Genomic DNA, 26018 nt, shown 5'->3' with positions numbered 1-26018 from the left:
GTTCACGCCATTCTCCTGCCTCAGCCTCCCGAGTAGCTGGGACTACAGGCGCCCACCACCTCGCCCGGCTAGTTTTTTGTATTTTTTAGTAGAGACGGGGTTTCACCGTGTTAGCCAGGATGGTCTCGATCTCCTGACCTCATGATCCGCCCGTCTCGGCCTCCCAAAGTGCTGGGATTACAGGCTTGAGCCACCGCGCCCGGCCGGTATTATTGTTTTAAAAGACAACACTGTTCTGAGTAACCTGGTTTCTTCCTGATGAACAGTTTGTTTGGTTGTTGTTTTAACATAATACTTTTTTTTCTCTTGTAATATTGATGGAGACTTTTTCTTCCTTGAAATGTTTGACTTGTTTAACCTTGTTTGGGTGGCAGGGCATGGAACAGAGTAGAGCTGGGGCTGGGCGAAGGAGTTGGGGCTGTGTGTGCATCATGAAGCTGTCATCAGCTATGAGTCTAGGCTGAGGCTGCTCAGCTTCTCCTGGGTGCTATTTTTCTCCAACTGCAGCTTCAGTTTCTTGATTGTATAACTTGCTTTCTCAAGTAGGAGCCAGGAATGATTGAGCTGTCTTGTCACAACGTGTGGCATACTGGATCTAGTCTGTGCTGTAATGCTTTTAGAGTTATATCCTGGGCAACTTTCTCTTCAGATAGCCCCAAGAGGTGAATTCAGCAGCAGCATTGATGTCTTACTGGCTTCTGCTTTCTGATACTTTATTTTCTCCCATCCTGAATACATGGAATTCCAACCTGTGAAACTAATTTTTGTGGCTATGAAAGAGGTGGTGGGAGTTTATGAATAAACATTCAGTCTGTTGCCACTATCATCATGTGTGGTTCATCATGACTGTGATGAGTAGGTCAAAGGCTCTTCACGTCACTCTCATTTCCAGTTTTGAGCAGCTGCTTCAAGGAGCCTGGACGTCATTGACCAGTGGGATCCTGCCCATGTCTTGTCCCATTAAAGCCATCGTGTATGAAGTGGTATCCTTTACCATCTAGCACATCTGCCGCCCCCATTTCAAAAGGCATACTCATCTTTATCTCTCAGCATTCTCTTACAATTCCTTATGTCCATGCACCTCCAGTATCCCCTTCGATGTCTTTGAGGGCTTCATCTTCCCTCTCTGCTCTTTGGAATGGTCTTGATGGAAGGCAAGATAGCGATCACTACAAGTAGGAGGGGAGTCTTAGCATTGTGAGGCTACAGCAAGTCCCACAGAGGGTCTGCTGCACTGCACTTGCCCCTGTCAACCAAGTCTAAGGAGAAAAGAGAAAGATTAAGCAGGCACTTTAAAGGATAGCCCAGATGGCCATAAAGTCATGGAAGAGTCCTTAGTTCCTGTCCGAATACTAAATCTAGAGTGGCCAGAATCCACACTTCCCCACTCTAGCTCTCACTTTTCCCATCTACACACTGGGAAAAATTACTCTGTAAGAAGGCCAGTGTCAGGGTCAGATGAAATAACAAATGCGATGGTATGGAGTAGGGGAAGGGGGTCTCTTCTACTGTCTTCTTTGACCCTAGCAGTGGGTCTTAGCCAGCAGCCCTCTCTGTTGATTTCTTGGTCATTCCTTTGTTTTCTTCTGTAATCACATATGGACTCAGAATGTTTTTGAGTTACTCTGAAATCTATTTATTCAACAGATATTTACGTAGTACCTCCTATTGCCAGACTCTGCTTTATGTTGGATATTATTTTTAAAAAGCCCACCTTGCCTAGGTTTCTTCAAAGGACCAGATAGGTTCTCTGGTTTAGAAAGACCTAATTCTTACTATGATCTTAAGTAACTTATATCCTTTCTGTGGGCTCAAGTTCTTTCTAAGAGGGCTCTATGGGGCTACATAAGAAATTGTTAGTGCAAAAAGGGTTTATAAGGTTTATAAATGGTTAGTAGAGGTGATGATGATATTTAACCATAATTGAAGATGACTTTGCATTTTAGATCATATATGTGTTTTTAGTCTGAGAACAATACAGGTCACTGAGCATACCATAAGCCTTCAGTAAACCATTTGCAGAAGACATAAGTCTAAGTAGAAATCTCTTGACAGAGAGAGGCTCCTTTTGATCGTTGACCTCCAGGTTCCCTAAATCCGTTAAAAAAGAAAATGGAAAGGAAAAAAATTCACTAAAGTTTAAATCTGGGAGGATTATACACCTTTCTCAATAAAGCAGTTTAGAGAGATCTCTTTTGGGACCCATGACACAGGTCTTGCTCATGCTGACATCCTTATAGTTGCTTTATTATTCATTCAACAAACTTATTAACACATATTCTATGTCAGGCCTTTTCCTGACTGCTGGGACAAACCAGGGTGATGTGGGGGCAGTTTTACATAGGGTGATCAGAGAGGCCCTCTCTGCTTGAGTGGCTTTTGAATGGAAAATTAGATGAAGTGAAGGAGTAAGCTTCTGATATTTCACCATTTACTTGTGGTAGATCTGTGGTGGTCTCTGTCGGGTTAAAAGCATTCCCTTCTAATCTAAGTTTCTAGGATCTATCAGAAGCTATTTGAATGTGTTTAGACAATCATTATTTTCCTTTCTTGTATTATCCTAGCAGATTTTGTTGCCAAAGCTATACTGGCCATTTTAACTTAGAATGCAGTCTTTCTATCCATTTCTCTGGAAAAGTTTGGATATTGTAAGCATTATATTTCTTTTTTTTTTTTTTTTTTTTTTTTTTTTGAGACGGAGTCTGGCTCTGTCGCCCAGGCTGGAGTGCAGTGGCCAGATCTCAGCTCACTGCAAGCTCCGCCTCCCGGGTTTACGCCATTCTCCTGCCTCAGCCTCCCGAGTAGCTGGGACTACAGGCGCCGCCACCTCGCCCGGCTAGTTTTTTGTATTTTTTAGTAGAGACGGGGTTTCACCGTGTTAGCCAGGATGGTATTGATCTCCTGACCTCGTGATCCGCCCGTCTCGGCCTCCCAAAGTGCTGGGATTACAGGCTTGAGCCACCGCGCCCGGCGTAAGCATTATATTTCTTTAGGTATAATGAACCAGTAGAACCATCTCGCTCAATTATGAAATTATTTTTCTGGAGTCTGTATTTTTTTGAACTATTGTTTCTTTAATGATTATAAATGTATTCAGATTTTTACAAGCTTTATCCCTCTCCCATCATACACTATTTTTCTCACCCATGCTTTTGCACAATTTTTTCCTCTCCCTGTAGTGTTTTTCTGCATACCTCCTATGAGTGTCTGTATATGTGAGAAAAGCTTTTTATTTGCCATCTTTATATTTCTAAGAATATCTAGTAATATAGAATTTTATATTCCAAAGAATTTTACTTTGTATTTTCTTATTTTGTGATTGAAATAGGGTGTTAATTTTAAAATGGTCAAATCAGGCTCCATCCTTGTTTATAATCTTGGAAAATACCCAAATCCTTTATTTTGAATGGGCCATCTGTTAATTAGGGATACCTTATCTCTTGCCACCACCATTTTAATGGTAAATAAATATGTAGTGAAAACTTTGACTAGATGAAACAGTAAAATAAGATACTCTTGCTTATTTTTAGTACGATAATTTGAACTGACTTTTAAATCAGTGACATAAATTATTTGCCATGTCTATACTTTTTTTCCTTATACTTTTAGAATGTATGAAACCAAGTTAAAAGAATTGGAAACTGATATTGCCAAAAAAAATCAAAGCATTACTGACCTTAAACAGCTTGTAAAAGAAGCAACAGAGAGAGAACAAAAAGTTAAGAAATACACTGAAGACCTTGAAGAACAGGTAAGTAATGTAATTTTTCTTTACATGATAAAATAATGCATAATATCACAGGATGTTCCTTGCATTATCTTCTATAGATAAAAATGGACTCGATTAAGAAGACCCATCCAAAGGGCACCCCATTCACCCATTTGCTTAAGCCAGAAACTTTGGATCATCAACGACTTCATTCTTTTCATTCTCCACATCTTTTTTTTTATCGTTAAATCATGTCAGCTCTATTTTCAAACTATATCCCAAATCTGACCACTTCTTGGCATCTTGAGACATCACTACCAGTCTTGTCCAGGCTATTGTTTTATACCTGAATAAATGCAATAATTTCCAAGCTGGTATCTCAGCTTCCACTCTTGCATTATTTCACTCTATTTCTATTTCTGGTCTGTCTCCACACAGTTGCCAGGTAACCCTTTTAAAACATAAAGCACATCACGAAGCACAAAGTCCTGTCCTCAGAATCTTCTACTGGTTCTCCATCACCCTAAAATAAAACTTCAAAGTTCTTTTCATACCCCAAAACAATATATGAGGTCTGGTACCCAGTTTTCTTCCCAATTTCATCTTCTACCACTTTTCCCTTCATTTCATTCACAGTGTTTTAACCACATTAACCTTCTTTCAGTACTTCAAACAATCCAAACTCATTTAAGCGTTAAGTCCTTACACTTGTTTCCTTTATTTAGAATACTGTTCACCCAAATATTCTTATAGCTTGCTCCCAGACTTCATGTCTCTGCTGAAATAGAGGCTCCTCAGAGAGACCTTCCTAACCCTAACCCTAACCCTAACCCTAACCCTAACCCTAACCCTATACTACTTGCCATCACTCTTTATCCTCTTACCCTGGATAATTTTTTCTTGATAGCTCTTCCTACTATCTGGCACTATTATTACATCATATCATATTACATACACATTCTTTGTTTCCACACTAAATGAGGACCATGCAAGATGGAACATTACCTATTTTGTTCACTACTGTAGCCTTTGTGCCTAGGACGATGCCAGTTATGCAGTAGTTACTCAATACTTGTTGAATGAATGGTGAATAGAACATAGAAATTTGCCTATGCATGCTTTTGAAAACCAGATTTTAATATGCTTTGTTAAAAATGTGTATCTTTATAAATCCTCGTATTTCCATAGCAAACCTTATCTTCTAACTTTTCATTGTCCCCAAAGATTAAGATTCTTAAACATGTTCCTGAAGGTGCTGAGACAGAGCAAGGCCTCAAACGGGAGCTTCAAGTTCTTAGGTGCGTCACGTGTTCATTTGACTACTTTCTTTCTTTTTTAAAAAAAAAAATTATTAGTTTTTATATACTCAGAATTGCTACAACTAGAGACAAACATTTTTCAACTTTACTACCTAACAGGCTTATTAGGTCCTTATTTCTTCCTTCTAATGCTAATCATTCTCTTTTTCATAATACACACTGGAAAAAAGGATAAACCCAACTGTAATATAAGTTTCCAGTTTGTAATTTAGTTTAAACTTTTCTAAGAGCATAGAATGAATTAATACTTAGCTTCCCAGAGGAAAATACTAATGAAAGAGAACAAGTAATTTTTTACTTTCAGGAATCTCTGTAGCCCACTTTCATTAGGCCCCTCATAACAAAACCACTCTTGCAAATGACCTCAGGTCAGATATTAAGAAAAATGTGAAGGCTTTTGTATTACAGGCTTTTTGTTTGAGAATGGTGACATTGTAGCATTGAGAGTAAATGTTTACTTTGATAAAGACTAGTTTGTTCTGATTACTGTACATCACTAGTTCATAAGAAATGCCCATATATTTTATGAAGCAATACCTGCCTTATTTTTTTTTAACACATTATCATTGTGTTCTAGATTAGCTAATAGTCAGCTGGATAAAGAGAAAGCAGAATTAATCCATCAGATAGAAGTTAACAAGGACCAAAGTGGAGCTGAAAGCACCATACCTGGTAATATATTTTAAAAAACATGTTAGCTACCCCCAGGTTTTTGAATTTGGGTTTACCTTTTTTTTTTTTCTTTTGGCTCAGATTTCTGATCATTGTCTCAGTGTAAAATCAAATTCCTGATAAGTTTTGGATCTCTTGTCTCTCCTCCATGCTATTAATATAAAAATATTCCCATTTTTCTCTTTGTGGTGTTTATACTGTAGAGTACCAAGTACCCAAGTGTTTTTCTCTTTGTTCTCCATCTGGGTGTTACAGATTTAATCACAATGTAGGGCTAAGCAATGAATACTAAATCTGTTGCTTCCAGTTTCTAAGTATAGGCTCTTTCAAGTCCTCTGAACATTTTTAAAAACTGCAAATAAGTAAATACTGCCTATATTTTTTTCCTTTTACAAAGTAAAAAATGTTTCTGCTGCCTTCATTCCCATTCAAAAGTGATTACTAATCATTCCTCATTCCTACATATACATACACACATATTTTATATACATATATATCACACATATGCATACATGTGTTTGTGTGTTCATATGTATAATAGTTCATATGTAAATAATCCTCATTATTTGTGGATTATTTGTGGATTCTGTATTTTCTAAATCACTTGCTCACTAAAGCGTGTATGTAATCCCCAAATCAACACTCGCAGCACATTTGCAGACATCCACAGAGCCTTGGAAAGTTTGAATAATCCAACCTACATGTTCCCAGCAGAGGTTCAACAAGGCGGTGCTCCGTATGTCATTTCAGTTTTCATAGAGAAATGAGCAAAGGATGGAGACGGTAGAGGGCAGCACAGCATAGTGCAAGAAGCTGTGGCTCTGGGGCCTGTTGGAAGGGATTTGAATCCCCATTCTGAGGCTTGTTAGTGCTTTAGGCTTAGGAGAGTCACGAACGCTTCTGAACCTTTTCTTATGTAAATAAATAGAATTTACCAGGATGAGTTATCTTTAGGATTTAAGATTATCATGTGTGAGATGTGTAGGTGTATGTATGTATATGCATGTCTGTACATACTTCCCCTAGCAGCAGTGGTTTGATATTCACTAATTGGGCGAACTTTATAGACAAAAACTACTGTGGATAGAGAATAGACTTTGTTTGCATATACGTATATATATTTTCTTGGCAAGTGACATAAAATTGAACTCATACTATACACATGTCTAGCATATTTGCTTTTAACAGTTTATCCTGGACATCTTTTGAGGTCTGTTCATAAATCTGTCTCATCCATTTAATAATTCTATAGTATATTATTGCATGTATAAACATATTGAACCATTTATGTTTTGGTGGATAGTTTGCTTCCAAGTTTCTGCTTTTATAAAATATGATTAATCTCTTGACCTTATTATGCCATTGTTTGATAGTATGATACAAATGCCATCCTCTCCAAAGGATTATACCAATTTATATCTGAACTATCTTTGACTGTTTCTTGTAGCTTTTTCAATATGGTATGTAGTCCTATTACTAATTTGTAATAAAAGCCATCATGTGTGAGTTGTACTCGACACTATGCTAACTGCGTTACAAGCATTCTATATTTATACCCATATATGATAGGTATTACTGTCTCCATTTTATGTGATAAACAGATTCAAAGTGGTTAAGTAACCATTCCCCAAGGTCAGCTAGGAAATAGCAGAGGCAGGATTAAAATCTAAATCTATGAAACTCCACAGCTCCTTGGCATTCCTAGCCCTTAACCACTATACTGTGCTACGTCTTGGTAACTAAAAGTACCTACTAAGTACTCTCAAAATATGCCTTATAGCAGCCTGCTTGGTTTGTACTAGACTACAGTATTAATGCTGTTGATGTTAGGAAAATTTTATAATTTTCCTTCCATCCATATACTAACCAGGCCCAATAGTGCTTAGCTTCTAAGATCAGAGATCAGGTGCGTGTGCATTAAGGATCGTATGGCCATAGATCTCTAATCTTTCCAAACCTCAGTTTCTTAAGGAAATTCCTGAGCCTTCAAAATTCCTTATCTCTGATGTGAAGTAGACAAGATTACCTGTCATTTTTCTAAGATTAAGGCTTAAAATCAAACCAGAACTGTTTTGGAAATTCTAAATCACTTTCTATAGTGGTAAGATAACTTTCAAGATACTTGTCCCAGGCCCAGCACAGTAGCACACACCTGTAATCCCAGCACTTTGGGAGACTGAAGCGGGTGGATCACCTGAGATCAGGAGTTCGAGACCGCTCTGGCCAACATGGTGAAACCTGTCTCTACTAAAAATATAAAAATTAACCAGGTGTGGTGGTGCTTGCCTGTAATACCAGCTACAAGGGAGGCTAAGGCAGGAGAATCGCTTTAGCCTGGGAGGCAGTGATTGTTGCAGTGAGCCAAGATTGCGCCATTACACTCTAGCCTAGGTGACAGAGTGAGACTGTCTCAAAAAGAAAAAAAGATACTTGTCCCAGCCATGAAAATGTTTGCTGCACCTTCTCAAACTTTTAGAATTTTATTCTTCAATGGCTGTAAAATATGACTTGACTTATTAAATGTAGTGTAATGTAAAGAGGTATCTAGCAAAGATAGCATTAAAGCAAAAATCATATTTGCCTGCTGATAAAGTTAGAGGTATATTAACTTGCAGGGCAAATCCAATAAATAACTTTTGTGCTGTATTTGTAGACTTTTGTTTTCCTACCAAAGTATCAGGGCTACGTATGTCTTATTTTTGCATGACAGCTTGCATGACACATTTTGCACGTAGTAATTGCGCAGTAAACATGTAATAACCCACGTGGAATAGCCAACGCTGTGTTGGATAGCGGGAGCATTTGGCCAGCTTATGGTTATAGCCCCTTACCCAACAGTCTGCTTTTCTTCTATTGTACTTTTAGTACCTAACAAGTTTTCCTGGCTTTAGGATTTTTTCCGTGTAAAATTCCTATCATGTGGGGGGGGAAAAAAAAAAAAAAAAACTTGGCCTATATTTCTAATACCTAGCAAATAACCTCTTTTTGCCTGCTATGAAATTACAATACTTGATGGAGGGAGGTAGCATCAGGTGTTTACATCCTTAAGTATTTCAGCCATAAAATCCAGTATTTTCCTGGTTCTAGGTTTCGTAAAACAAATCTCTGTTCTCTAGAACAAATACATTACTTTGAACTCATTCATAGTGGGAAAAAGCTGAGTTTAACTTGTATAACTTTGTTGACAGATGCTGATCAATTAAAGGAAAAAGTAAAAGATCTAGAGACACAGCTCACAATGTCAGATCTAGAAAAGCAGCATTTGAAGGTAATGTGTATTTTAGTATCATTTTGTGAAAATAGCTGTTGAAAACTATTTTCGGGCCGGGCGCGGTGGCTCAAGCCTGTAATCCCAGCACTTTGGGAGGCCGAGACGGGCGGATCACGAGGTCAGGAGATCGAGACCATCCTGGCTAACACGGTGAAACCCCGTCTCTACTAAAAAAATACAAAAAAATAAGCCGGGCGAGGTGGCGGGCGCCTGTAGTCCCAGCTGCTCGGGAGGCTGAGGCAGGAGAATTGCGCGAACCCGGGAGGCGGAGCTTGCAGTGAGCAGAGAGCGGGCCACTGCACTCCAGCCTGGGTGACAGAGCGAGACTCCGTCTCAAAAAAAAAAAAAAAGAAAACTATTTTCATTACCATCTTCGAGTTTTCAGTACGTATCCTAAAAAATTCATGTAATATCTTATATTTGACCTTTATATTGCAAAGTTAATTATGTTCATCTGACTAGTCCTAATATATTTATTAAATAAGAGCTAACAAAAAATTCAGACTCAACATAGGATTAAATAATAAATTTATTTTTTAATTGTAACAAATGTATGCCATTAGTATGTTCTTAAGTTTTGGGTCACATTGGCAACAGTGTCTTTAGTTTTTTTTTGAAATTATTTTCAGGAATCCTAAGGTTATAGTTCCCTTAAAAAAATATTTGCTATGTTTTACCTCTTTTAAGACTGTAAACAGGACAAAAAGGCATGGATATGAGAATCAGCTAGTAATCACTGGCTATTCTAAATAGTCACTAAGGCTTGAATTGTCTCTTCACTGATGCCCAATTGTCAGAAGTCCCAAAGGTTTCCCTGATCATATTAATAACTTTATGAAAACTTGATTATTCATTAAAAATTAGAATCTGTAAGTAAAATATAAATGAAGTCTAAACCAAAACTCTTAACCAGACTGACTTCAATGTTATGAATTGCAAAATCTAATTTTGATTGATTACTCTATTGAGAGGATCTTATATGTTTTTAGAGAAAGATTAAATCCCACTATAAGAAAGGATACATTTTAGTCAAAGACTAGAACACAACTTATGGAATAGATCATTGGACTTGACAGTTAACAACTTAGTTATTTACACTGTACAATGGAACAAAGAAAAATCTTAATTCTTCTGCCTTTATTGCTGTATTCGACCATTCAGGAATACTTTGGCTTTCATATTTACAATTAAATCTCACAGTTCAAACCTAAAATATGTACATTTCCTATATCCAACTTTTAAAGATAATGTTTCTATTAGGAGGAAATAAAAAAGCTGAAAAAAGAACTGGAAAATTTTGATCCTTCATTTTTTGAAGAAATTGAAGATCTTAAGTATAATTACAAGGAAGAAGTGAAGAAGAATATTCTCTTAGAAGAGAAGGTAAAAAAACTTTCAGAACAACTGGGAGTTGAGTTAGCTAGCCCTGTTGCTGCTTCTGAAGAGTTTGAAGATGAAGAAGAAAGTCCTGTTAATTTCCCCATTTACTAAAGGTCACCTATAAACTTTGTTTCATTTAACTATTTATTAACTTTATAAGTTAAAATATACCTGGAAATAAGCAATTCTCTGAACTGTAGTATTTCCTTCTCACTACCTTGTACCTTTATACTTAGATTGGAATTCTTAATAAATAAAATTATATGAAATTTTTAACTTATTATAAAAGTATATATTTGAAGACTTGTTATGGCCATCAAATAGACAATGAGCTTTGGTGAATTTCTCTACATTCATAATGTTTTGATTAGGTTTTTTAAAGAATATGAGGGTAAATTCAGTAATTTCAATATTTAAAATTGGAGTTTATACTTATTTATACATGTGTTAAGATTCTCAAATCCTAACTATGATATATATAAATACAGATGTAGATATACACACATATAAGTTATGAGGTTAAGCCATGTTTTGTTAAATATCTAGCAAAATTGAGTTTAAACTATTTAATTTTGAAAATTAGTGACATTAAATTTTTGTTTTTAAATTACTACTCAGTATACTGGAGAGAATCCAGCCTTTGTGCAAGCGTAGGAGCTTACTGTTACTTATGTTTTTATGGCTAGAGATTAAAATTAATTTGCTGGTTTTTAATAAAAATTTGAATAGGTACTTGAAACTGGAAAATTCATTTCTTCACAAATGGTAGAAGACATATTGATGTTTCATAATGAACAGGAACCTTGAGATGTTTTTAAACATGGTAGAATATTCAGGATTAGAATATAATGATAAACTAATTTTATTTGCATTTTATACATCAAATATTATATCTTTGAGTCTAGCAAATTTCTGATTATCTATTTTTGAAAAATGATTAAACAAACACCTAATATCAAAGGCAGAGTCACATTTGTTCAGGTTCATGTTGATAATAACTGGTTTTGAATTCATGTAAGTATCTGGAATTGGCCAGCATAAGCCAAGATGATGGCGATGGACCTGAAAGAGAAAAAAGATATTAGCTTTAGCATACAGATACTATCTTCATTCACTTAGAAATATTTGTTTTGAGTGCCTACTATCTGCCAGGCACTGTGTAAGACTCCACTTTATCTTACCCTAGTTTTTTTTTTTTTCATAGCTCTTCTTCTCCTGACATACTACATATTTGTTTATTGTCTATCTTCCCCATTAGAATGTGAGCTTCATGAAGGCAGACACCTTGTTTTGTTGACTGTGTATGTCCAGCACCTGGAAACATGCCAGGAATATAATCAGGGGCTCCATAAAATTTTATGAATCATAGAGTCTGTTGCTGAGTACAGACTAGCTACCTGAAAAATGTGGGCAAGGAGGCATTCTAATTGAAGGGAATGTTATGTGGTAGAATGGAGTTTTTTTGCTCTAATTGCAATCATGTAAATATGGTTAGAGCAAACCCAATGTGAGTGTGTTTGTGGGGGCAGAGCTGGAGAGCAGTTCTGGGAAATTAAGCAGGGGCCAGATCATGAATATTTAATGTAACTGAACAGATTGATGCAGGAAAGTAATACACTCATCCGTTTGTGAAGAATGGAGAGGATAGGACTAAAACTGAAAGATACTGTTTTTGGAGGGTGATATGATAGAGCATGAATCTTAGCTTAAATTAAAATTAACAGTTAATTGGTTGGAAAGAAGTACATAGATTAGAACTGTTAGGAACTGATAACTGGATGCATGAAGTAATGAAAAGAGGGATTAAAATTAATATCCAAGTTTTTACTTCAGTGAATTATGTGAAGTCAGAGAGTTACAACTAGGTCCAGTGTTGAATATTATGAATTTCAGATACCTGTGAGAAATCAAATAGACAAGTCCAGGAGACAGAAAGGGAACAAAGTATAAGATAATTCATTTTGTATATATCAACTGTTACCTTGGCACCCTTTCTACTCAACAGATTCTATACTCAAGTCTGGGAGATGCTGTGTTAAGTTTAGTACAAGATGTCTCAGAGAGCACTACTATGCAACATGAATTTCCACGCAGGGCATATATAGTATCACTTCAATTCTGAAGCACACCTGTTATGATCAATGCCCCACACAATACACACCTGGAAACACTGTTTTACCTCTTAAAAAATGGTGGTATGTGGGATGAGAAAATTAAATTTCTTTACTGCAAATAATAATTGCTGCCATTTGTAGAGAGAATTTTAGTATCACTTCTACTCTGCTGTAGGAATATAAGATGACATAACCCCACCCAAGCTATTTTTGCCATTACCTTTATTAAACAGCCATCACTGCAATGCCATACTATTCCTTCAATTTTACCCTCTTTGCAACCTTCAAACCAAGACAAGAGATCATTGTGCTTCAATGAAGGTAGATTTCTTACTTGAAATGCTCCATGTGGTATAAGAAGATGTAATGGATGTTTCTTGCTCCCTAGCCCTAAGTGGGAAAATTTGCCATTAGCCACATTCATTTAAAGGAACTTGCAGAAAGAACTAGAAAATGTACCTCTTCAAATAGTCTTTTGAAACACTTAGGAATAAAGGTAGAAAAGCTAGTTGGTTTCCTTAAAAAGAATACAACCCAATGCACTGGCACCTTATTCCAGTAACTCTAAATTCCACCTTGGCGTACTCTCCACCACAGTTCAACAAACTATGACCTGTAGGCCAAGTCTAGACAGATACCGTTTTTTGTTAATAGTTTTCCACGAACACAGCCGCACCCACTCATGTAAGTACTGTCCATAGCTCCTTTCAGAAGAGTGGCCCACAAAACTTAAAATACCTACTCTGGCATCTTGCAGAAAAAGTCTACCAACCTTTGGTACCAATGTGGCACTGGCCACATTCAACTGTTCTTCAACGTTTGCCAAACAGCTGCACTGTATCTCTGATAACTTGTCTAACTACCATCTTAGCTTCTTTACACCTGGCAGTCTACTTTTGATCTCTATATAGGATTTTCCTATTATAGCTTTAGCATCCTTAGGTCTGTCTTCCCATCCCCATGTCAGCAAGGTGTAACCTATAGTGCTCTCAGTACTTGCACTCAATTCATCATGATATATATTTTGATATTTGACATGGTATTCATTGCCAATTCTTTACTTACTTTATACCCTTGGCTATTTAAATTGATGCTATAATAACCACGAAAAGTGCATTTTCATCATTTGACTCAACTCACCTGAATTTTAAAAAGCAAAGGGGTTACAACTGAGTCATTACTTTTCATACATAATTGTATAATGTTATTACAGGAAAGAATGAGGATAAAAATCAATCTTTTGGATTAATAAAATGGTATCCTTTTTCTGTGAATATAAAGTTAACAGAAATGGATATAATCCTAGGAAACTAACTCAAATTTGTTAGTCGTTTCTTTAGTGTTGTATGTATGTTTTTTAAGTTGACCCTAGAAAGTTCTCTTTATAAATGACAGTTACAATAACTGAACAAGAAAAAGCCTTCACTCACCATATGGGTTTCCATTGATATTTGTTCCTATGAGCTCCAGTGTTTGTTCTAAGAGATCTGAAAGTGGCACTGCACTAATTTCCAAAAGTCCAGAATCATCAGGATGATGTTTTAGTACCAGGGCAATTTCAAATTCATAATTAACTACAGAGGAATGCCAGCAATACTGTTTGTTGTTTTTCTCTACTGGTACCCAACCTATCATATAAAGAAGAAAATTATTTGTTATTAGATTGTTTTTCTTTGGATTGAAACTACAGGTAATTTCTATTTTTGTTGTAAATTTCCCATGTTTTCTGGGTGTCTATCACAAAGAGGTATTACTTTAAAACCTCAGTGGGAAAGTTAACAGTTTATTACTTTTTAAAAAATCATAAGAGTTCATTTTTTTTATTCTGCAGAATTAACCTGTTATTCACTACAGAGCACCTAGCATTCTCTTACTAGAAAATTCCCCCTTATTCAGTAAGAACTGAGCACTATTCTAAGATGTAGCACTTACATTTTTTTCTATAAAACAAGTTTTCTCTCAAGCTTCAGGGACAATGGACATAATGCGGTATGTGTTCCAAGTTTATTAAAATGTTCCAATATATACTGAACACATTTATTCAATATTATTGCTATTACCCTTCTCATTCTTGTTGCCAGAATTGGCTCCCTTCATTACTCATGCTAGATGACTGTAATAACTTATTTGCTAGTCACCAAGCCTCCAGTGAAATCCAACCCACTTTTATCATAGTTCTATTTCTAAAACTTAAATATGCTTTTGCTGTACCACTGATTAAAAATCATCATCTTCAGGATAAACTTCACACTCCTTTAGATAGAATAAAACAGGCTTTACGATCTGAGCCCACCACACTTCCAGCCTCAACTTTTACAGCCACTTCAGGTCATATACCCTAAACATTCTAGCTGCAATAAAGTGTTATATAAAATATCCGAAATACCCCATGCCCTCTCCTCTTCCTGGGAGGTGGCCTACGCTGATCTTCCCTCTTCCTTGTCAGCTGACTTCCTAGTCCTTAAGCTTCAGTACAGATGTCTACTCCTCTCGGAAGCCTCCACTAACCACAAGCTGAATGAGGAATTCCTCTTCTTTTCTCCAGTGGTACCTGATATATTCATTCCTGTTCTTAAATCATACTATTATTGGTTGATTTCTCCTAATGTCTAATTAAAGATCATGGAGGACAACGGATCTGACCTTCATTTTTGTATTACCAGAAACTAGGAGGACTTTGCACATAATGGGCACTCAAGACATGACAGTTGAGAATCTATAACCTTAATCTGGGATATTTTCCTATTCGGCATACCTTTGCAAAATTTTCCCATCCCTAATCTAAAGGTATAGACTTCTTGAAATCTCATTTCAGACTAGATCATCTCATCTATCCTGACAAGAACTTGGAAGCTATTCCCTCTTTTTCTGTTGTTTTTTTGAGAAAAGGTCACAGTCCGACACTCAGGCTAGAGTGCACGATCACGGTTCACTGCAGCCTCGACTTCTGGGGCTTGTAGCTGAGACTACAGGCGCACACTGCCATGCCCAGCTAACTTTTCGTATTTTTTGTAGAGACAGGGTTTTGCCATGTTGCCCAGGTTGGTCTTAAAACTCCTAGGCTCAAGCATCCACCCACCTCAGCCTCCCAAAGTGCTGGGATTACAGGTGTGAGTCACTGCACCTGGCCTCAAGGCTATTCTCTTTTGACGCTTTATTGTCACAGACTACAGCTAGTAAAAAATATCCATCTTAGAAAAGACTCTAAACCTAAGAGGACGTTCTTAATATGAAACATCTTTGATATAAAATGTAGGACTTTACATAAATTTGATTCAGAAATTCTGTACTATACATATTAATGAAGAACCAGATTAAAATTAAATTCTGTAATTTCTGATTGAATGGATATTTTGATCATTTTACTAGTAAACACAAAACTGCATTAGAAGAGAGATCATGGTACCAGGAATGTGTCCATTTTCATCAGGCACTGGGTTCCCATTTATTTGTTCTATTTCCTTTGCTGGTATCCAGCACTCTGGAGCTGGTTTGAAGTCCTCCTCAACGTTCCAAAAAAATTCTAAAAAAAATTAAAAAGAGATAATATTGTATGGGGTGATACTTAAAAAATGTAAAATACTAAACAGACTCAAAATGGGAACAGCTACTAAAACCTCATAGTATCAGGTGTGATACAATTATTCTCCATTCATTATCACCACAATGTGACTGTACTTAAGATTACGGTACTAACAATTTAAATATTCAATTTCATGTATGCCATTTGTATATAGTATTTAACAGTCGAACTAAAGTAACCATATTCCGTTAAGTATTAGATTATGAATTTTTAATATACTATGAATACAAATATAAACATATATACATGAATGCAGATATACAATGTGTATCTACTATAGATATTTAAAAGCATTTTTATAATTAAAATTATTAATTTCCTGAGATTTGTACCTGATTTATAAAATTACACATTTGTCTCTTACACAAAATGTGTCACTAATTTCAATATCTATGCAGTAATCTGTATGTTTTAATAGACTCATACTATAAAGAATAGTGACGAATAGGAAAATATTTTACAATATTTTTCAATAATATCCTTTTATATATAAAGTATTAAATTATAGTTTTCCTAAGTTGCTTAAATTATACAGAAGGATATAATGTACAGAAATACCACAGCAATAAATATGCCACAAATTTCAGCTATTTAAACATGAAAACTTAAAAAAAAAAAACTAACCTTTTGGGTTTTCTTTTGAATGTAGAAAATTTTTAAATCTTTTTTCAGCTTGTTTGTTGGGTTTTCTATCTAGTCGAGCCCAAAGGTATGGCTGATCTAAAAAAGTAATAACAAAAGGAAAAGTATGAAGCAAACAAAACTTATCTTTAAAGACATTTCAGAATAGAGTTTTTCAATAAACAGGAGGCTAATTTCTCAAAGACGACAAAGGGAAATATGCAGTCTAAGAATATAGACCACCTAGCAGTACCTGACGCTGTGAGAAGACTTACTTCTCTGGTTAAAAAATGAAGGGGATGAGACAAAAAGTAAATATATTGTCTTTTTTATAAGGACACTGCGTAGTCATATTTTATGAGTAAGCAGCATTTATGGACAACTGAAGATACCTCTACGAAATGGAAACATAACCAGATAACTGTATTCACCCCACACCCCCAAACGTAACACTGTGCTGTAAGGGTTAATTCTGACACATCTGGAATTAGGCTGAGCTGTTCTGCATGGCACTGACCCCTGATCAAGGCATGAAAATACTAATAATGTTGATTTGTACTCATGGATCTGAGAGTTGCAGGGCACTGTGCTAGTATTCTTTATTGGTAGGAGTGAGCCTGATAGCTTGGTCTGAAACCCCGGAGGGCTCTGCTGTTGAAGCTGGTTACTTAGCAGCAAGATGCCAAGCTACGTGACCAGCAAAAATATAAAAATCCCCAGCTGTGACTCCATTTTGCATTCCGTGGTTCCAAGGTGTTTGCCTGCACACATGAGTGGTTCCTGATCTGAGAAAATGTGTCCTGCCAAGGCGCTGAAGCAGGGAACAATAGTAGCTTTTACTTGGCCTCTCCATACTCCTTGCTGTGAGACAGTCCTTGGCTATAATACACACCTTTACTTTTAATGCCATTGGTATATTGTGTATCCTTTAGCAGTAATAAATGTGGATTTGTAAGCACTGTCACTTTGGGTTCTGTGACTTGACTTTAGCAGTTAAATTCTAATCCAGTTTGCCATCCTTATGCATAATGATACACACTATAGTTTCTTAACAGGCATCAAAGTCTGAAAAATCTTTTGCAATTTTCTCAAATATATAAATCCAAGGTTTATAAAGAAACTGCTATACGTTGGTCCAGATATTCTGTACCACTTATTAGCTATCCAGATAAATAACACGAAGAACCAGATTAAAACTGTATTAGCATTTCTGGTTCAATGGACCTTTTGTTTCTTTTTTTACCAGTAAACATAAAAAATGCAATTCATTTACATCCACCAGAATGGCTACTATCCAAAAACAAAAATCCAAACAGAAAAAAGGAGAAAATAAGTGCTGGTGAGGAAACTGAAAAACTGGAACCTTTGTGCACTATTGGTAGAAATGTAAATGGCTGCAGCCACTAGGCCAAACACTATAGTGGCTCCTTAAAAAGTTAGAATCTCCATATCATCCGGTAATTCCACTTCTGGCTATATACCCAAAAGAACTGGAAGCACAGCCTCAGATATCTGTTCATACCTGTTTACAGTGGCATTAGTTAACAATAGTCAAAAGATGAAAGCAACCCAACTGTCCACCAGTGGTTGACTGGATAAACAAGATGTGCTAGATACATGCAAAGGAATATTACTCAGCTTTAAAAATGAATAAAATTTTGATACATGCAACCAACATGCATGAACCTTAAGGACATTATGCTAAGTGAAATAAGCCAGTCACAAAAAATAAACACTATGTGATTCTACTTATATGAAATACCTAGAGTAGTCAAAATTCATAGAGACAGTAGAATGCTGGTTACAAGGGGCTGGTGGTGGGAGAATAAGGGTTGTTGTTTCCTGGGTAGCATTTCAGTTTTATAAGATGAAAACAGTTCTTGAGATGGAGGGTGGTGATAGTAGCAAAATAATGTAAATACACTTAATGCCACTGAACTGCATACTTAAAAATGGTTAAGATGGCAAATATTATGTATGCTTTAGCCCAGTTATTTTACTGCATTTCAGAATAAATTTCCTGATACAAGGAATGTGTCCAGATGTCCATTTAATGCCCCAGGAATGTGTCCAGATGCTATTTTTTTTCTGGAAGTGACAGGTAATCTCGCCATCCAAAAATAATCGCCAAAAAAAATCTCTTTTCCATACATTTCTTCTTAAAATGACTGACAATTTCTATTTGCATTTCTACCTTTTAAACTACATTAAAGTGAAATTAGTTAGAGACACTGCCAAGAGGAATAAAGCCCTGGAATCGGTGCAGGAAGAATAAGCTTAAGGGTCACACAAACATAGGTCCCATTGCCAGTTCAGCCATTCAGTTACTATTGGGTCTCGGACAAATTATTTAAGTTTGCTAAACCTCATTTTTCTTGTCTGTGAAATGGAGAGGCTACTTGTACAAATTGGAGATAATATATATCAAGCACCATACTGCCTGGGCCCTTAAGGGTATTAAGTACATGTTTTAGTTACCTTCCTTTTTTCCCCCAAGAAGAAAATACAATAATATAATAAGTAAATTATAACAACTGTGACCCTTTTGTTTTGCTATTATACTTAGGTTTCCCAGGGTCTATGAAGAGCAAATGCCTCATTTCAGATAGACTGTAAAGTGATTAAGAAAAAATAAGTAATATTTGTAGTAAATACTATAGTTTTAGTTTACCTTTATAGGTAGTAACATAACAACATGTTCCATCCACTTTTTCTGTTGGAATTGCACTGTATATATCTGCATCTAATGCCTTGTGACTTATAGTTTCAGTTGCCAAAACTTTAAATGGCTTAAAAAAAGAGAGAGAGAAAACCAGTTTTAGATAGCCTCTATGTCTTTGCACACATGCTCACCTGAAATCTTCTTAATTTCATTAGTTTTAAGGGATGATCTCCAGTTCATCCTTCAGAATGATATTTATTCTGTGAAGTTCCGAATCATTCCCTCCCTTCCGTGCTATCACAGCAACACCTGATTTTCTACACAATTCTGTAATTATTTACAGTTTTTTTATCCACCTTTGTTCTTTGCAATGCTGCATCCCTAGCACAGGCGTTCAGTATATTTAATCATATACCTGACAATTATTTACTAAATGCCTAAGATTAGGCATTGTCTTCAGCACTGGAAATACAGAGGTGAACAAAAAAGTACCTGCCTTTGGTGAAACTTGCATTTTAATGAGGGAGACAAAAGAAGCACAATGCATAATATAATGTTAGCTATGACAAGCAAGTGCTAAAAACAAATGGGTAAAGGAAAGAGGGATGAGGTACTATTTTGGATACGGTGGAAAGGGAAACTTTGAGGAGGGAAACTTTGACCAAATTTGAAGCAAGGGAATACCATGTAAATATCTGAGGAAAAAAACAAAAGGTAAAGTTTCTTGATGTGTCTGAAGAATGCAAGGCAGCCATTGTGTCTGGATCTGAGTGAAGGTAAAACTAGATTGTATGTTTAATTAACTTAAACTTCATAAGTGCTTCTGGTAGTTCAATACAAGTATCTTTCAATCATAATTTTCAGTTTTCCCAAGAGTCAATCTGCTTTTCAATACATGAGATCTTCCCCCTTTTTTATAAGCACAAACATTTTTGTGATTTATAAAACTTGTTTTTCAGTTAAGACTTGGTTTGTAAGGAGTCTTAGCAAGGATGTTGTAATGTACTCCTGTCTCAGGTCAAAATTCTCAGGGAGCAGGCAAAAGAGATGGAAGATAGTTGATACTTTGTTTTTGCCTTTTTTCACCTTTTTTTCCTTGCAAAGCTAATAGATGCTCATTATAGAAAATGTGTAAATGAAATATACAAAGGCATAAATGAATCACCCATGTCATCACCGTTCAGACATATTACAAAGAACCTTTTGGCATACTTCTTGTCTCTTTTTCAGTGCGTTCTTCTCAATATAATTAACATCAGTTTCTATTTGCTACCAAGAAGTTTAAGAGCCAAAATCAAATGGTTTCTGGATTTACTTTTTTCATGTTTTTCCTCCTTAACTAACTGCATGATAAACAACTGCTATTGTAAGCATAGGTTGAAAAACTATGATTTTCATCCTTTCCATAAAGCAATTGTCATTAGTATACCTTCATTGTCACAGAGCTTGCATCTCGGTCTAAACATTACAGATCACAGACTTTAAAAGCATCTTAATTTTCAGAACAATTTTACCCTTGATTCAGTTTTATATCCTAAAAATCTTCAGATGTATCATCATAAAGTTCAGCAAATCCTCTTAGAAAATACATTATCTGCTTGAAAGGAAAGTTAACCCCCTGATGGTTTCCTACCATTAATAGTGATTTATATTATTAGACATGACAGTACTACGAACTTAAATTTCTGAGCTGTATCAGCTATGGTTTATTTACTTAAAAAATGTTCAACATGGCAAAAGAAAAATTGCCTCTATAAAACAAATCTCTTGACTCTTGAGTTAGGCTTCACTTTGACAATAGTTTTCGTCACAGTTACCTGACATCCCTATGTAGCTTGATGAATTGTTTACTTTGAAAGTTGTATTCAGGAGTCTATGTCGATCTAAAAATCTTTGTGGTAACTCATTCAACAAAGTTTGAGCATCTGGTTTGTGAACGGCCTTGTCCTAGACTACGCAGGCAGAATACAAAAAAGGAGTAAAACCTGCTGCCATCACCTCTTAGGGGAGACCTCATATTAGTACTCCTGTAAATACAGCCCCGCTGAGAGTACAAGCTGGCCCACTATGGCATCTTAGAGATGTTATACAGTATACTTCAGTACCATTTTAGTTCTGTCTTTGCACAATAAGTACTCAAGATTTCAAGCTGATTTTGTTTTTTTCATGTTTTTCCCCTAACAATTTTCACTGTTAAAACTACCAAGAATCGCTTGCCTTTTGTTTTTCCTTTGAGTTTGTTTGCTTTGAGAGTACTCACTCCTTGTCCCTTTCAGCTTTATCAGTAGTGAGATGTTTACATATTGATGGTTTTTCCACTATCAGGAAGAAAAAGGGCACCAAGGATGAGGAAAAGACAGTTTCTTGGGTTCCTACGAACTTTTTATAATTCATTTTCATTTCTGAAAAAGACTTATGCCACTTCTACAATCTGTATCTGAAGTAACATCATCTTACAAAGTGAAACAACACTGTACAATATAAACATATTGCTGTGTGTGAGCTTAAGACTAATGCACTATTTCAAACAGGTAAACTAAGAAATTAGGCCCTTCTAGTATTGATTCAATACTTTCAAAATATAACCATCTAGTAGGGATTCAGTACTTTAAAAATACAACTGGTTTTCACTAACTTACGACGCTGGTATCAAACGATATCAATTTAACCTAGGATAGTAGAGCCACAGAGTCTGGTCCAATAGCAGTGTGTGTGTATCTAAATTTTTTTTATCAAAGATCCTATGGGGGGAAGATTACTCTGCCCCATGGAGCTCCTGATGAGTATAAACATTCCTTCCATAAAGACTAATCATCTGCTCTTTGCTATCGACATGTCCAAAGGACAACACGAGAGACACTGAGGGGTACACAAAGTTCTCCTTTTCCACCTGTCATCAAAGACTTTAGACTATTACTGGAAAAACAAGGTACGTGTATTAAAATAGTATCAATTGAGTGGCCCTCTACAATTTCTGGGTAGGGGAAATCACTGAGATGACTAAGTTGATTTAAGATTTCATGGAGAAGAACTGACTTGAGAAATTAAAAACATTCTAGAGATGACCCAGAGTGAACAGTCTGAGCAAAAATATGAGGCAGGATTGTGGTTGATATGTTCACAGGATGAAATAGATGGCTAAAACAGAGAATCCACTTTGAGGAGGATGGAAGGTAGATTGAGCCTCATTAGTGGGAGGCCCTGAATTATAATTAAGAATGTGGATGCTATGCTATAAACGATGCTGTAAGCTGTTTTTAACTGCAGAGAGGTAAGAGAAGGGGCTGCTTATTTTCCCTGGTAGAGAATACTTTTACAAACCACTCCCCTCCAACATACGAAGTTGAAAATCACAGTAGAGTGAAATACTAAAACAGATGATAATGTTTCATATGGATTACATTTGTTACAGCTAAAAGAAAAAAAAAAGTCAATTACTGATACAAACATTGAGTAATAACTGTGGCATTTTGACGAAGAAAGAACATGGTGATGATCACTCCGAGTGGCAAGTAAGACCAATTAGGTGGTGCAATGAGCAGGACATGAAATATTAACTATAACAGCAGTGACAGTAATAGAAAGAATGAAAAGATCAGATGCTATAAGGTAAAAAGCATCAAGGTGAATGGAAAACTGGTATGAAATGATTCCAGGGTTCATTCTTTAATTCAATAAATATTTATCCAGTGCGTACCACGTGCCAGGTCCTAGAAGCTGAGACTAAAGAAAACAGGGCAATCTTTGCCTTAAACAAGTTTTAGTCCAGAAGAAAAGCCAGTGCCAATTATGAAACTCAAGTGAGGTGGATTTCCAATGGACATGTTGATTTTGTTTGAAATCAGCAAAGCTGGGAAGCACCGAACTAATCACTGGGTATTCTACTGATCAAAGACTACAACGTTTTATAGTACAATATGAAAAAAATTACCCAAATATAGGTTACTCACTAGCATTTACCGAGGGCACACTGTGGAAAACACGTTGCTACAATAGAAAACCTTGAGATGAGAACACCAAAGTTAGAATAAATTAAGTAATTACTGGTAATATGAGGTCTGAACTTCAGTGACCTAATTAGGCTACTGTCAACACCGCCACTGGTTCGGACAGAACAGGTAAAGCAAGTCTTCTAATATCCACCCTTTCTTACTGCACTCTTGAAAAGTAGTAAAGCTTGGAGTGTGGCAATTATCTGATTAGGGGGTTTCCCCAAAAGATGCTAACCTGAAAAGAACATGCTGTGGACGTGGGTTATCCATTTCCTTGCGAGGGCAAGTTTGAATCTCCTAATCAGGAAAATCCTTTCGCAAATTCCCTCCCTTACGACTAAGAAAAGTACAAGGACCTGGAAGAGCTCAGGGCGTACGGAACTCCCACCCCAAACCTACCCAGCGAAACCTACAGAGGCTCCTGGCCTGCAGGGCAGGTCTAACGCGCCCAGCCATCCTCGCCGGGTTCGCACAGAGCCAGCGCCGCGGGGAGGAGCCCACGCGAGCCGCCCAGCCTGCCCGGCGCTCCTCCGTACCTGATGCTCCCTTTTGGCGGAAGGCTCCTCTTTCACCTCCGTCACAAACACACACGGCATTTTCCGCTGCACGGAGCCCAAGCGCTTCATGATGAGCCCAACAAGCCGTGCGAGTGGAGAGAGCGCTTTCGAGCAGCGCCCAGCCCAGCTGGGGAGAAGCCCTGCAGCAGCCACCCGTGGGGTCCAGGCCACTCGCACTCCGCGCCCAGCCACTGCGGCTGCGCCCCAACTACTAAACCCCGGCGAGGGGCGGGAACGCCCGTCCAGAAGCGGCTTCCTGGCCGCTGCGCCTTCTGGGAGTTGTAGTGCAGAAGCTGGGGTGCCTGGTGCGTTCCCACGTGCGTCCCTTGCCCCCCACCTCGGTTTTAATAACCGCGAAAACAGATACGTTTCCCAAAGGTGTGTACTTAGCCACACCTAGTAACCGATGATTTTTTTGGAAATTAAATAAGATCAAGTTATAAGCAATGAACATTTCAGATGTCGATTTAACACAGTTCCAATGAAACCTACTGGCCTGTTATCTTTAGTTCGTGTGGGAAGCACTGTAGAAGTTTAGAAACAGCTAGAGACATCCCCAGATTCCCAAGCAGAATGAAAACTTCTTTCCAGTAAGACTGTCAGAAAACCCTATAATAAAACATATCTGGGACCAAAAAAAAAAGTTACCGTTTGACCTACGCCTTATTGTGCAGCATAACATGGTCAAAATGGTTCTGATGTTCTTTCCAGAGTGAGTGCGAAATTTCAGCCTTAGACTAATCCAAAAGTACAGGAATACTTACAACCAGATTTCATTCTCAAGTTTTTCATAGGAATCTTAATTAAAGGTGAGTTCCAACAGCCCAAATGGCTTGAGTAATGGTAGTCAATCAACTGCGAGCTAAAAGCAGCTTTAACTTGCTGCTCAAAAGAATATTTTGAGGGTAAGTGATAAGATGGACAACGACTAAATAAAATAAATACTAAATATTTAGGAATAGTAGCGTTTCCATCTCATTGCATTTAGTAGTTCCTAGCCTGAAGTTGTAGGGGAATTTTGACTTTACTGCCATCTTTATGGGCTTGGACTAGGCCCAGCTCTCATTTCTTTGTCTTACCTGCATGTTTTCAACTGTCCGGCATATTACTGACTTAGCCCTTGGAAAAATTAAACTATATCTCACTTAGAGGTATCTGAATAGTAAGGGGATTCTCAAAGAATAAAACATCCACTTTAAAAAGTTCACAGTTACATTGAATACTGACAGTGAAAAAAAATAAAATTTTAAAAAAGTTCACAGTCTTTTTATTGCTGGATTCGAGGGGAGGGAGGAGGAAAGAGATTTGCCATTTCAAAGTGTTTACTTTATTTTCTACTATCTTTTTCTCATAGGAAAACACAAAAAGTTCTCCCACATCACACCCCGCCCACATTTATCAAAAAAGAAAAAACCTGATGCTGGCTGTGTACTGTTGGAACCAGAAACTGTTTAGCATTTTATAGTCGAGTGCCAGTGACTTCTTGGTTCCTTCAAAGGCATTCTAAAAAGCGGCTTCTTTCATGAATCCCAGAGAGACAACAACTTTCACAACTATCAACTGTCACCTCCCAAACTGCCACAGAACCTTTTAGGTCCAACGTTCTGTCATTTGTGGGAAATACTCATCTTCTAAAACACACTCTACTTATTCTTTGAATAGTAGTTGCAAAGCCAGTCATCTCTCAGGAAGCACTTTCTATTTCCAAAACTTTGGTTTCATCAGTACCTGGAGCAAAGCTTCTGGCAGAAACACAAATCCTCATCAGGAGAGAGGCACAGGATCAACTCACGGTTATAAACTGGACTCTTGCTCTGATGGGTAGCAGCCATCAACTTTGCCCAATTCTCCTACTTCTGAAGGGTCATCAAGGAGTTGCTACCAGCTACTGTACTTAAAATGGTGTCACAGGATTACAAAATAGAAGAAAGTCTTTCTTCTCTGACTAATACGTTAGGTGCTCTAGTAAACACCAAAGATGAAAGACACTCAGTGTGAGCCTGCTTTGACTGACACAAAATACAGAATTTTCAGTCCTATTCCCAGCCCTGGAGACAAATTTCCCTTTTTTTTTTTTTTTTTTTTAAATGGAGTCTCATTCTACCACCGTAGCTGGAGTGCAGTGGCGCAAGCTCGGC

The 26018-nt window shown here is 37.0% G+C and overlaps 2 protein-coding genes across 11 annotated transcripts in view; one reads left to right on the top strand and one right to left on the bottom strand.

The window, feature by feature from the left end:
- CEP290 (centrosomal protein 290) overlaps positions 1–10631 on the top strand; it is a 94444-nt gene extending 83813 nt beyond the window's left edge. For 8 of the 9 annotated variants that reach the window (XM_008004202.3, XM_073020985.1, XM_073020984.1 and 5 more), the window contains 5 exons: positions 3610–3751; positions 4934–5007; positions 5606–5700; positions 8889–8968; positions 10232–10631. In XM_008004202.3, the coding sequence (XP_008002393.2) occupies positions 3610–3751; positions 4934–5007; positions 5606–5700; positions 8889–8968; positions 10232–10462 (622 nt within the window). In that variant the 3' untranslated portion in view covers positions 10463–10631. Of the gene's footprint in view, positions 1–3609; positions 3752–4933; positions 5008–5605; positions 5701–8888; positions 8969–10231 lie in introns of those variants that run through there. The other variant, XR_012094548.1, reaches the window with a different exon arrangement.
- A 561-nt stretch (positions 10632–11192) lies between these two features.
- On the bottom strand, positions 11193–24120 carry RLIG1 (RNA 5'-phosphate and 3'-OH ligase 1). Of its 2 annotated transcripts, none has more exons than XM_008004207.3 (7): positions 23860–24120; positions 19341–19458; positions 16673–16768; positions 15872–15988; positions 13896–14093; positions 12686–12855; positions 11193–11413 (listed from the first exon to the last, which is right to left on the bottom strand). In XM_008004207.3, the coding sequence occupies exons 1-7, from the start codon at positions 23947–23949 to the stop codon at positions 11225–11227; spliced, it is 978 nt and encodes a 325-aa protein (XP_008002398.1). In that variant the 5' UTR covers positions 23950–24120; the 3' UTR covers positions 11193–11224. The 2 variants fall into 2 exon arrangements, with proteins under 2 accessions (XP_008002398.1, XP_008002400.1); XM_008004209.3 differs by having other exon boundaries at positions 12800–12855; positions 23860–24091.
- Positions 24121–26018: the final 1898 nt, after the last annotated feature.

Source organism: Chlorocebus sabaeus, chromosome 11 (assembly GCF_047675955.1).
Source record: "Chlorocebus sabaeus isolate Y175 chromosome 11, mChlSab1.0.hap1, whole genome shotgun sequence".
In the NCBI taxonomy this organism is placed as follows: Eukaryota; Metazoa; Chordata; class Mammalia; order Primates; family Cercopithecidae; genus Chlorocebus; species Chlorocebus sabaeus.
Note: the sequence above shows the minus strand (reverse complement) of the source record. Positions and strands in the feature narration are given on the sequence as shown.

What these genes read in the sequence shown, in the direction of transcription:
- RLIG1 (XM_008004207.3), bottom strand. Translation starts at nt 23,949, where the DNA reads ATGAAGCGCTTGGGCTCCGTGCAGCGGAAAATGCCGTGTGTGTTTGTG. An exon ending in TTATGTTACTACCTATAAAG is followed by an intron (nt 16,769 to 19,340) that starts GTAAACTAAAAC and finishes TTACTTTTTTAG; the next exon opens with ATCAGCCATACCTTTGGGCT. An exon ending in GTGATGGCTGTTTAATAAAG is followed by an intron (nt 11,414 to 12,685) that starts GTAATGGCAAAA and finishes TTTCTCTTTCAG; the next exon opens with GTCCATCGCCATCATCTTGG.